Here is a 13926-nt window from a genome sequence, read left to right on the forward strand (position 1 = left end):
ACAGAAAGATAGACTTCCTCAGTGATGATGCATTTCACACAAAATTATAGATGTACTTTACAAATTATTTTCTTTTAGCGCGAAAATTATACATAAATTTTTGGACTCGCGCGTCATAATCTTCTTGTAACTTCTTGCGAAAAGCGTGAGATGTGGCGACGGTTATTACCATAAGGCCGAGGAAAATTCTTGACCCAGTACTTTCGTGAGAGTTGAAAGACTGCGTTGGTTTGAGTGGACTTTGAAATACAGCGTCATCAGGTTGAGCGCGTTGAGTTTTTGAGCAAGTACCAGCTGCTACTCGTCGCCGTTTAGCATCGCTAATGTCGGAGAAGTAGCCATTTTTCCTCAACGGATCCTTCTTAATTCATTATTTGGACGGGTGACATCGCTTTTGCATTGCGCATCTAATAGTCGAGTTATTACAGCGATAACCAAATCTCTTCGTCTTCTTGTTTTATTTTAACGTGGAAGAATTCAAAGTGCTCTCATCAAGTGCTTACACAAAATCCAAGTTATATATGTATTGTAATCGTAATCAAAATTTTTGTTCAAAAGAATCGCTCGAGACAGTACACGATGTGAAATCTTGAAAGAGAGTTTCGAGGGAAAATTAATGTCTTATGAATTTTCCGACTTCGTCACGCTCGTTTGAAGTGACGCGAGATTTTCGCACCCTTAACTGTCAATCGGCGGTGTCATTTATTCCTTTAAAAATAGCCAGGCGCGAAAAAAAGCCACACGCGATAAGGCGGGAAGCGACGTGACGCGAAAAGGGGTGGAAAGAACGGCGGTTGTACGGGCTGACAGAAGGATAGCATTGTTCGGAAGTACAATGTACGTTGTTATGCCAAAGCGGCATGCACGACCCTCGAGCACAATAGCGCCGACGCGGGGAGGATCATAGCGCGCGAACCCGCGAACGGAGAATACGCGTCGTCAGTTTCGGCACAGAGACTACAACTTTTCTCTCTCTTTTTTTTCTCTCTCTCTCTCCCTCTCTCTTTCTCCCCTTCCCTCTCTTTCTCTCACGCGAGTTTCCCTGGCACACTTTTTTTCCGATACTGTTTTTTCCCATCCATGAATTATGGCTCACGGTAGAACGATTCTCGAGCACTCGCGCTTTTTATGGAGCCGTGGCGCCGTTCATCACCGCAGGATGTTCCCGGATACACATCCCGATAATTAAAGCAGAGCAGAATTTCGCGCGCGCGGGACGCGAGTCGAGCCTTATTTATTTTGAACATTGCCTCTCTTTTTCTCGGCAAGAAATTTTCTCGTCTCGGATTTTTGAGCCTCGTAGTAAATAACAGAATTGCAAGCACGTGTGACCCGATCAAGAGCAATATCCAATATGAAAAAAACATTGACAACAAATATTTGATAGTATAATTACAAAAAAACTTTTTAAAATAAAAAATAGTATAAGTTTAAAGTTTATCTTACGCACAAAAAATTTCACAAAAATAAAATTTGGCGGTGTATTCTAGAAAATTATGTGCGAATAATTAAAACTCAACAAATTGATATAAAAAAAAGTACATAAAAACAAACCGTTTTGCGAAGTGCTCAATTTTTGCTCAATCAAATTTTGCTCAAGTGAATTATGAATTTATTATATACGTTGCAATATGTGTTTTAGTTGTAATTATCACAGCAGTTCGAAAGCACAAACGCGTCAGAAACAGCTGCAAGTTTCGCCTGCAAGTGATAGTCGAGCGCCGAATTCAAAGCTCGCTCTCGTATATTTTCTCGCTCTCGCATATTTTCTCGCTCTCGCGGCAAACGGGAATGAAAAGTCCGTTTCTCGACTTTTCCTTCACGGCCAATAGTTTGTTTGCCTCGTTCTAATTTTTTTTGCTGCACGTTTCTTTCCATATGCGTGTGCGCTAATGGATCTGATGTTTTTGTGAAAACTGCCAATCTAAGATTACCGGCAATCGGAAAATTTCACAGAGATATTAGTTTTAATAATATTATAAAATATTGCTACAAAGATTTTACTTGTCAATCTGTTTTTTTTTTCAGAGACAGCTTGTTAATAATATTTTACAATTTATGTTTTAATTATTAAACAATAGTTTTGTTTATCCCGTGTTTTTTTGTTGCAAGTTTTGCTCTTGTTATTTAGCTGTTGTCTTTTCTTTTTGGTTTTACTTTTTTATATTCATAGTTTTTATCAACAGCACAAAATCATTTCTTCTCGCGGGGTTCCACGAAGATACGCCGTGTATCTTATCAATATTATTAATTTTATCAGTCAAGTAACTCTCTTTATTCCGATAAAATTTCATTACTCGTAATTCTCCACAGCAAGTTTACATATAATTTAATATTCGATTTCACATAGATAACTAATTAGTCTGTCTAAGAAATTGTCAAGAGGTAGTGAAGAAAAATAATTCAGTTTATTAAAACTTGAAAATTTCTTAAAATAAAAAATTACATAAAAACTCCTATTTAATAAAATCGATTGAAAATTGTTTATATTGATTGAAAAGAAAAATAAATTTTGATATTTAATCGTATCTGATAAAAAAAAATGTTGATCTTTAAACATATCAATTAATGGCTTTCTGCGTCTTTAATCTCGCAATTTCAACCATTGCGTCGGAAAGCGCGCAATCAACCCCCATTTATGAAAGACCAATGTAAATTAGTATTCTTCTCGAGGAGACTCGGAATAGCTGACCCAGTGAGAGATTACTCACTCACTCTCTGTCACAATATTAGCCTCTGAAATTCCATCCTGAAACTCTTTTTTCTTCAACTTTCGAACTACCAGAGGGAGATATTCCCTTTTAAGTGCCCTAGCTTCATGTTTAATGAAGGGACGTAGAAGAGAATGATCCGGGATGGGGTTAAACATTGGGAACCGGACGAAATGAATTGAAGAGGGACGAAAAAGCGGCAGGTGATAACATCAGAATGTAATTGAAACTTTCGCGCTGCTGCTCCGTCATTTTTCTGTCTGTCATTTGACGACGACGACTACGACGACGACAACGACGACGACGACGTCGACGTCGACGGCGACGCCGACATCTGGATTCATTACTTATAGTCTGGCACCGCTCGGTTATTACGAAACTTACGGTGTCTTGGGATAGTAATTAAGGAGCCCTCTCACTTCTATTCTTTCTTCGAACGACGTTGTACTAATTAAGCCGCGAGCGCCGGAATCTTGAATAAAGCCGGTTTTAAAAGAAAAAACGTTTAGAGCATCGAAATTATCTCGGTCGCATCGTTTAAATATAGCGCTTTATAAAAAAATCACTTAAGATGTAAAGAAGCGGCATACATATTATCTGTTTGAGATAATCGTTTAAATAAACTTCGGGACAAAAGTTAAATAACTATTAAAGAAGTTTTGCACAATAATTATATAACAAAACAAAGACAAAAAGGGATACTGTGGATCCAAAAAATATTGGTTCACTCACATTTTTCAAAATATTTTTAATTTATAATAAAGTGATATATTGATACAAAATATGTCTCCATTGATGTCTTCTCATGATATACAAAAGCGGTGTATTTTTTAATAACTTCTTAATATTGTGATTGAAGCAAAAAAAAAAAAAAAATTTTATACTCAAAAAAGTATTAGCACACTTGCGTTTTACATACGAAATACATAATTCTCTTAAAATGTTTAATACGAGATAAATATTTAATCTTGCACTCTGTAGTAAATTATCTCGCACGACACATCGACACGCATTCGTAATTTCTTCGATAAATGTTAAATTTTTAACTTCATTATAAGACAAACAACCCCAAACTATTATATGTATTGTTATTAAAGTGTAACTATTTTATTTAATAACATGTAACTGTCACACTAGTGAGTGTGTCTAATACTTTTTAGAGCCACTGTATATGTGATGCTTTAAACGTCAGTCTTTATTGCTCTTCTAATATAAAACAAAAATAGACCGACGCGATCAAAGAGCGTCCAAAGCAAACGCACCTAATGTTACGAATGTAAATTTCTGAGATTTATCTGCGTTTCCCACATGCGCGTGACTCTGATTCTCGCGCACGTACACGTTATTTATTATTTAAACATAAAAATATCGATGCCAAGTTTACGTAATTAAAGGTAAGAATAGCGATCGATAGCGATAAATAAATAAAGTAAACCACATCGTGAATAACGGCATACATTAACGTCACCGTCTCGTTGCAACGTGATTAATGCACAAACGTGTACCGTGGCAAATAATTGTTGCCGTTACATGGTACTATGTTGTTGATAAATTTACTCACGTGTTGTATAATCACTTCTGTCTGGACTTCGCGATTATTTTAAATTCACGCGTATGCGCGCGCAAAATCATATTCCCATAAATTTTTATATAAACTTTATGTAAACTTATACATTTATTAACACATTTCTTAACACATATATTTATTAAAACTTAATTATTTATTTATATATTATATATATATATTATTTATATATAGTATCACATTAAATTTTATAAAACACGTTTAGAAATTTTTATGTTATTTGGTTTTTAATTTTAACACGATTTCACACCGGCAACGTGATATATTTTGTGCGGTCTTCATGACTTTCAAATATTATATTGTCGACGAAAACGATCGGCGAAATGGTGAGCGAATTGCTATCGAAAAATTAATCGCTCCGCGGTGATCTCGCGTCATCGCGTTTTACAACAATCTGCAGAGGGTAGATTCGCTTTTCAAAAATAATATTCGCGCGAGGACGCGTTATCGCATTGTCGATTTTTCACGCTCGCGTTCGTACCATTTAAAACCGTTGCGGTTCCGTACAAATCAATTTACGCGAGAGAACATAAGTGCATAAGCCTTTGAATGAGCGCAAAACGCTACTCCGCGCACAAATTGTGTCACAATTACAATTTATACTTAACACGCTGTGTCCCGATCTTGTAGTTTATATTTTATGCGCAATTTGCATGCGAACGACCGTCGAGATTCGCGTGTGCCAAAATTCGCGCGATTTGTCACACGGACCGAAATATCACTGCATCGCTTTAATAATAATTTTGCGATTACAGTGGCCTGCTCGACGGTGACGGTGACTAAGTGTCAAGCGGCTCTGCGCACTCTGCAGGGTTTCCCTTTCTTCAAACCGACATGCCTCTGCAGGGAGCCGCATGTCGATCCGGACTGCAACAGCTTCCTGAACTTCGTATTTGACCATCCATGTAGCGTGGTAGAATGGAAAGGTAAGAATGTTCAAAAGATTGTATACTGTGGTGTGTATATTGTTCTTTTCGGGTGAAGTTCCGAAAAGCTGAACCCTCTGATTTTGTTGTCGATTGGTATACTACTGTATTTTGGCGCGCTGATTACAAATATGATCATGAAAATTACCGACAAGGTCATTTCCATAATCAAAACTCAACAACACTCAAAAATTATCATATTTTTTAACATTATTTTATTAACTATTTATGTAACAAAAATTGTTTCACATAAAAGTTGTAGCTCTTGAAAAAATACATCATTTATGCTGTATGCATTTTTTGCATAGAACCACTAGTTTTCGAAAAAAAGTAAGATAATAGGAATATAGGAAAGATCTCTTGGTTGCAACATCAGCTACTTCTTCTTTGATCTTTATGAAACTTGGTATCTGTATGTAATTTTATTTGCTAAAAAGAGATGTAAAAGAATTTTTTGTCGGTGGACACAATTAATCTGCCAACTTGAAAAGCGTTTTTTACGATTATCCGAGAAAAAAGTGGAAGGGAAGAAGCAAAGCTCCTGCAGGAAAGCAAAACCTTCTTGCCTACGATGTAAGTGTGATGTAGTGTATTCAAACGTTTAAATCGCTCCGATCCAAATGTTACACAGATGAAGCACTATGCATTGTGCTATCAATAATACTTTAGTGACACAGAGTTAAATTAAGTTAGGTTAGGTTAGATTAGGTTTTTTTGCGGGGAGTGCAGGAGAGCGCAGCCCTCCCTGCTTACATACTTACATTACAAACAAACCTCAAAATTTTTTAACATAAAAAACGAAACTTTTTTATGTTTATGTTGTAAGTGTGTAGCCAAGGAGATTTTGCTTCCCTACAGGAGCTTTGCTTCTTCCCTTTCACTTTTTTCTCGGATAATCGTAAAAAACGCTTTTCAAGTTGGCAGATTAATTGTGTCCAACCGACAAAAAATTCTTTTACATCTCTTTTTAGCGAATAAAATTACATACAGATACCAAGTTTCATAAAGATCGAAGAGGTAGTAGCTAAGTTGCAACTTTACCGGGAGGTCTTTCTTATATTCCTATTATCTCATGTTTTTTCGAAAACTAGTGGTTTTATGCAAAAAATGCATATAGCATAAATGATGCATTTTTTCAAGAGCTACAACTTTTATGTGAAACAATTTTTGTTACATAAATAGTTAACAAAATAATGTTAAAAAACGTGATAATTTTTGAGTGTTTTTGAGTTTTGATTATGAAAATGACCTTGTCGGTAATGTTCATTATCATATTCGTAATCAGCGCACCAAAATACAGTAGTATACCAATCGACAAAATCAGAAGGTTTAGCTTTTCGAAACTTTATCTTTTTTTCCTCGCGCAATTGCGAGAATAAAAAGGGCTTTATATCTAGAAAAAAATCGGATCTAAGAAACACTACATTTATTTTCTGCATTTAAGTAGTAGTATGTGAAATAAAAGCTCTCTTGAAGCTTCGATTTTAATTTGAGTTAGAAATTGGTCTAAGAGTATCAGGAAAAGCACGCGATTTTATACTCAACGAGACGTCAGTGAATGCCAATCGGAGTTTTCCTGAAGGGCGAACCTGCGAAACAAAGGTCTGGCGGTATCTTGGATCCCGCCGTTCTATATAAGTTCGTTCCTTGCAGGCTTCATTGTTAATTTTCCCGAGGGCTCGCTCGTCCGCGCCGCCGAGTCTTTTGAGCTTTTCCAAATGATTCACGGATAATTCCCGATGCGCCTTTCTTATCGGTCCATTTGCTCGTCTATCTGTGCGTTTTTTTTTCGCACTTTACACTTCGAAGAAAATGGTCGTTTTTACTGTTTGAGCACACAGATGGATAACTTTTATTTTTGGATATTATCGATCGCGCCTCTCAACGCAATGCTATTGACAATGCTATTGGCATTTGCTTTAGAAAAAGTTCACTTTTCACTAGCAAGATTTTCTTAATCTGAATTGAGATATTATCTAAATCCCATTTATTTTGACAATAAAGTAACAACAGTAAATTAATTTAATAATTATAACGAGTAAATTGATCTTCTGTATTCTTTCTCGTGAAAACTTATGATGGTAGAGAAGTGGCCAATTCGAAGCAATAATCAGATCTTCGTGTCAATAAACTTTTTTATTTTAAAAAACTTGACAAACGTTTCGAACTTAATTTGGGTCTTCTTCAGTGTACTATACAATAATGCCGAAGTAAATTGATGTTTTTCTATAATTGTATTATTTTTGTCACAGCATTTGACATAAAATTATCGTGTTTTTTGTTTTTTATTTCCAATATGGGAGTCACTTTTATCAAATGTACAATTAGGAAACGTCAATCGTGATTTGTGCAAGAATTATGATAAAATCGGAAATAGAAACTGGAACGTATCGATATCCAACACGTATCGCGTAGTGCAAATTAGCGCATCTGCCGATGACCGAGCTAAACCGCGCAAAGAGGCGTGAGTGTAATTCGATGAGGTAATAAGTCGCGCAATTAGACCACTCTAAATCGCGGCTTAATTACATTTATCCTGCCGAAAGCCGGTCATACGGGAGCGCGGATAATGGAAACCCCACGGCGCAGCCGGCGCCGCGTCGAAACCAGGAAGCTTCGGCACTTAATGAGATTAAATTCGCTCCTGTGCCTCGAAAAAGGAAGAGGAAGTAGGAAGCGAGCTGCAGAAAAAAAAAAAAAAAAACAACTAGCAAACCGCAGGCTAAATTGTATATATGCACGTTGTGTGTATGTGCTAACTCTCTCTCTCTCTCTCTCTCTGATACCGGAGATCAAGCGGGGTAGATTTTTCAAAAAGCCTCTAAGCCTCTTATATAAAGGGATGCAACGCGATATTTTATACAGATTTAAAGAAGATCAAAACAATGAAGTTCTGAAAGTTTGTGAAGATTATAAAATCTCGCTACACTCTCTCTCTCGAGCGTGAAAAGTGAAAAAGATTTCTTCGGAAATTTCTTTCTCGATCTCAGTATCATGAGATTTTTTTTGCGATATATATATTTTTTGTTTTATCGCTTTCGATTTTGTTTTATCGGTTCGAGAATATGTAATTTTTCCAATTATGTAAATTGTTTGCGTTTCGGGAAAAATAAACTGCGATAAAACCGGCGATTTAAATCGACTGCCGAAGAAGATAGCCGGGTTTATCAACGGTTTGATCTCGAACGGGATGCAAAATATAGAGCATAGGATATGCGCGAGCTATAAAATAAAAGAGCGGACAGAAAGAGAGAGAGATAAGAGAGTGACCGGTCAACAGGCTATTTCTTTACTTTTCCGACAAGGAATGGGCTCAGAAGGGAGAAACATAAAAGCGATCGCCCTCGGGAAAACGTGAAAACATGCATCGATAACCGATCGTGAACAAAGTATAGTAGTGAATAAACTACTTTCTGGCTTCGCAAATAAGTTACGAACGACCGAGCGAATAATGCGAAACTAGTTAGTTATAGAAAATTGCAACAGGAATTTCGAGAAAGTAAAGAATTTGTGTAATGTAATCATATACACTGCGTATATATTATGTTCTTTATCATAAAGTAGTATTTGCCTAGCTTTAAGTTGGCAACAGTGTAAAAGAACGATGAGAGCTTAAAAACGCGTTATGTAACATCAAAATGTAGTCAAACTGAGCAAAACTCTCTTTCATGAATTATTCTAATTTATTCGCATATTTTTAAATAAAAAGAATTCTTTATTTAATTTCTCTCCTCAGACAACAATCCGTATCCAGAGCCGGAATTGCTGACATGTAATCATGCACTCAACACGTGTACACATCAGAAGCATTGCAATCAGGTGTTCAAGGACTTTAAGAACAATTGCAAGGTTCAAGTCGATCAGTGCAAGATGGAAAATCGGTGAGTGAGTCAATATATTATTCATCTGCTGTTTGTTTATTAATCCATTACATCGGCGCGTTTGTTGCGCCGTCGTGATATTACGCGAATAAAATAAAATCAAACAATATTTAAATGTGATTACTGAATAGTTGTATTAATATTTGAAAACGCTAGCGCAAACTTTCGTGTAACATACGATAAGTTACAGTTTAATTTTTGTTCTATTATAGATATTTGTGTGTGTTTCAAAATCCGCACAAAATCACTTACACGCAACTTAATTAAAACAAATTAAACTTATTAGGAAATTATTTACATCAGCGGCAATAAATAATTCAAAACGGTAAACTGTATTTTTGGACGGGAAACGAACGTCCGCGCGAAGACAAACGGCGCGCCGATGAGCGCCACGGTTAATTAATTGTTTGCATGTAATTAAGTAGGAACAAAGTGGGAGAATCGTCGCGCGCGGGACATCGGCGGTAAATTATGTTTTCCCGGGCGTAGTTTTAAAAGTTTTAAAAGCGAACCAACGCGGCTATCTCATTTTATCTCGCCGCGGAAATTCCGCGGTCACTTTGTCCCGATCCCATTAAACCCCCGAACCCCTCTACTTCAGTATCGTAACTCCCCGACGCGAGTTAACGCCGGACTCTGCAAACTTTCGAGATCGGCGATATATCCGAGAGCGAGCCTAAAGCTGCGATTCTGCCGCGCATCATGAACTACGTTTACCCAGAGTGAGAGAACATCTCTAACTTTTTTGAAAATAAAATTAAGCAAATTTCAAAACAAAATTTTATTTTTATTCAAAATATTTATTATTCAAATATTGTTTTATATTTTTTTATATTAAAATATCAACGATATATCTCAAAACTGACATAAAGGTTTTTAATTTTTCACAAAAATTTTTATATTATTGATTGACGAGTGTGAAGAAGATAAACGAGAAACAAAACAACTTGATTTTTAATTTTCCCGAGACACAATTTTGTTTTGTCGAAGTCGAATTTGCGACAAGCAGCGAATGTGCCGCTTTAAAACTCGCAGTAAACACTTTGGGCAGAACGAAGGATACGAGCAATATATCATTCCGTTTTCCCGAATGACAGTCGTTTCTCTGTTGCCATCGTAAAGCCATTAACAGGCGCGCGCGTTCGTCGTGCACGCACTTTTTAATTACGACAGTTCTTCGAGTCGAAAGTTTACGAGCCATCTTGCGCGGCGCGTAACACAGCTCATATTTTTCCTATGATGTTTCACTCTCGTCGCGATCTAGTTTTCGTTCTCGACCACTCGATTCAACTCCGAGATCGAACAAATCGCATAGATACATAGAAATGTAGATATTACATGTGACTTTTCGACACACAATAACAAAATAATCACAATAACCGCGGTAAATAAAATACGTTATAAGAGTCTAAAGATTTTTTTATTAAAAAAAAAAAAAAGAATAAATTAGTCGCAATATCGTTCTTTGATTCTCGCCGACGACAACGCAATTCGAGTAGCAACGCTACTTGTTGTTGGCGAAACATCAATAAACTAATAGCCGTTAAAGTAGCGCGGGCGCGTGCGCGCGCGCGCGCAAATTAGTTCATTAATCGCGCAAAGAGACGACGCCGGGCGTTGCCGCGGCGTTAAAATCATCAGGTCGAAAGAGAGTATCGTGGGAAAACTACGAACTGTATTCCCGGAAGTAGAGTCGCCGAGCGAGGCAGCAACTGCAGTCGCATGCAACGCCACATAATTTCCTTCGTGGAAACGGATTAGCTCTCGCTGCACTGCCGCCGCCTCGTTCTCTTCACTTCGTGGCCCTTGAAGTGAACGCGGAAAGAGAACGTATATGGGTCAACTCGATCGATCCGGGTTGTACCCACGCGGAAGCGACGCGTAAAATAGAAAAATTTTGCACGTGTTATAATCGCGTGAAACGGATGCAAATCCAAAATGTCGGGTAATTAAAATCATACGTCACGCGTAACTGTTTCAAACTGGTCTACATTATTCCCGTCATATTCCTCGCCCTAAGAAATATTCGTTTTTTCTTTACATTTTTACTCTCCCGCTCGTCGCTCGAGATGAACTCGACTTCCAGGAAGTATAACCGGCTGCGGTTTTTACCGGCGAGCATTAATTAAATTAACGGGATCATTAATTGTGGCCTCTCTCGGGTTGCTCGAGGATTCCGTATCGCAGTAAATCTGCGCGGAGCTGCTCGGAGAAGGAACGACTTTGCTTTGCGGCGAACTTCGCGTCTTTTACAAAGTGATTAGATGTTTGCAAGAAGTGTACGCCGCGCGTTATCTTTTTGATATTTAATTAAAACATGTGCAAGAAAGCACGCAAATAAGTTAATTTATATTTATTTCTTTTGATGAAATTTAGTAAGTATAGAAAAAAAAATGTCAAAGTTGTTATTACGTAAAAATAGAAAAACTTACTGCAAAAATGATCGCGCGAGAGTGCAGCGCAATATTCAATAAGTGTCGGCGATACTTCGCCGCGCGGCGCGAGACGCTATGAAATATTATTAACTCGCGCTTTTGCGAGTCGCGTCACGGATGCAGTTCACCGCAAATTCCGAAGAAATCCGTGAAGTTTCTGAAACCCCTCGGTCTTACCGCACTTTCTTTCGCGACGACAGAGCGTTCGCTTCTCTGTTCGTAATAACATTGAAATTCAATCCATCGTTCCCGCCGATAAAAGTAAACCTCGCCGACGAAGTCTCTCGATCATCGGTCTTTATCCTCGTTCCCATTTTCCTTTAATCTGCGATACCGAGATCGAGCGCGCGAGACTCGTCCACGAGACTCTCGGCTGATCTCGATATCGCGGATTAAAGATTCGCCGCGATCGATAATGTTCGAGAGACTCCGTCTCTCTCTCTCTCTCTCTCTCTCTCTCTCTCTCTCTCTCTCTCTCTCTCTCTCTNTCTCCCTCTCTCTCTCTCTCCTTCCCTCTCTTCCTTTCTCTCTCTCTCTCTCTCTCTCTCCCTCCCTCTCTCTCTCTCTCTCTCTCTCTCTCTCTCTCTCTCTCTCTCTCTCTCTCTCTCTCTCTTTTTCTGTGTTTTTTCACAAGATCAGCCCGGTCATTCAACCCAATTAATAATTGCACTCACAACATATAACAAACATTATTACATAATATAGTCTCTTTATTGCTGAGAGCAATATCCGTAATAATAATCTGCGTTGATCGACAATGTTGATTTAACAATATAAATATAATAAGAATAAAAGAGAGAGAAAGAGAGGAAGAAGTTAATTTATTACTTCCTCATAATAGATAAAGATAAGACTTTTTTTTTTACAGTAAATATTAATCCTTCGCCTGTAGACCTAAAAAAAACCTACGAATAGAGGAAGGTGGGGCAGGACGGGATAGTTAAGGTTTAATGATGAATAAAACACAAATTTTCATAATCAACGAAACAACTTTACTTCTTAATTATTCTTTGGTAATCAGTCTTTTGATTAAACTATAAATAAACCATTTCTTTAAAGCTTTTCATACTAAAAAAATTAATAATTCAGAAAAGTTTCTTTTTCTCCATCTTGCCTCACGGGTGACGTAAGAGGGGGCGCCCTCGTAGGCAAGATGAGGTATCTATTAACAAATGATATATAAAATCCATTATTTACTAGATTGACAACGGAAGCACACGTGTAACTTCATCATCATTGTCTTCTATATTTGCACACGAGCAATGAGCCCATTTCGATAATAATCCATCTTATTTTCTAAAACAGCAGTAACCGCGTTTCGCATTGTTTCTTCGAACCAATTTCTCTGGTCCGTCTTTTGTTTGTAGTTTCTTACCATCCTGGAACAATGGTAAACTTAGATTTTATTTATACGTCTATGTGGGGCAAGATAGGGTAACGCAATTATATTACCCCGCCCCCTCCATCTTGCCCCTTCTTGTCTCGCTAAAATGATATCAACAAATTTCTTAAACATTGTTTACAAAAATATAAAATATCATTTTTTTGGCCTGCTAACTTCTGTCTTAGAAGCACACATATGGACAAAAGAACTTGAATATTTTTATACCAATGTCACAAGTGAAAGAATGTTCGAAAATAATAAGAAAATCGTCAAAAATGACAAATTGCGTGTAACTTTATTACACAGCCACATATCACGCCGGCTCGCTTATCACTAGTTAGCGACAATGGCGACACATCTAACGTATACACTCGATTGTGATTGGTGCGTTTCAATCATGTGATACAGAGGCTACCCCGTCTTGCCTCGCCCCTCGTCTTGTACTATCTTCCCCTACTGTAGATTACTAGATCTGTAAAACCTACGCGACTTTAAGATAAAATATCTCTGCAAAAAATCAATATTTTTAAAATTTGGTTTTTTTAAATAGAAAGTTTGAATAATTCTGCGTCGATCAAAAAAAGAAAAAAAAACAAATTGAAAACATCTCCAATAGTTTCGAAGACATAAACGTTTAACGAAAAAACAATTTTTTTCAAATATTTCACAGGTCGCAGTTCCTGTAATCGCCAATTGCATACTCTGCGCGCTATAACCTAACCTAATAAATTGTTGTAAATGTACATAAATTTGGACAAAATTATGAAAAAAACATCAACAAATAGTTGATATATTACAAGTGCTCAAATTAAAAAATTAATTTATTTACTTTTTGAAAAACTAACGTCTTGCAAAGATCTGGGTCTCTGTGTCAGACCTTTTTCACAACTACACTGCAAATCCAAGTGTGTTAATTTAANACACTTGACGTGTGTTTTTATTGAAGTCATTTTTAATACGTTTCTTAGTGTTTAAAATTGGAACACGCTTAATACGTGTTGATT

General features: G+C 37.1%; 1 protein-coding gene across 1 annotated transcript in view; it reads left to right on the forward strand.

Annotated features, from left to right (window-relative positions):
* The window catches only part of LOC109856624, a gene marked incomplete at its 3' end in the record, with an annotated part of 163837 nt that overhangs the window by 41776 nt on the left and 108135 nt on the right, over window positions 1-13926 (forward strand). The window contains exons 4-5 of the mRNA XM_020432094.1: window positions 5052-5222; window positions 8959-9103. Coding sequence (XP_020287683.1) covers window positions 5052-5222; window positions 8959-9103 — 316 coding nt within the window. The remainder of the gene's footprint in view (window positions 1-5051; window positions 5223-8958; window positions 9104-13926) is intronic.

This window comes from Pseudomyrmex gracilis, unplaced genomic scaffold, assembly GCF_002006095.1.
Source record: "Pseudomyrmex gracilis isolate BER0280 unplaced genomic scaffold, ASM200609v1 scaffold_127, whole genome shotgun sequence".
In the NCBI taxonomy this organism is placed as follows: Eukaryota; Metazoa; Arthropoda; class Insecta; order Hymenoptera; family Formicidae; genus Pseudomyrmex; species Pseudomyrmex gracilis.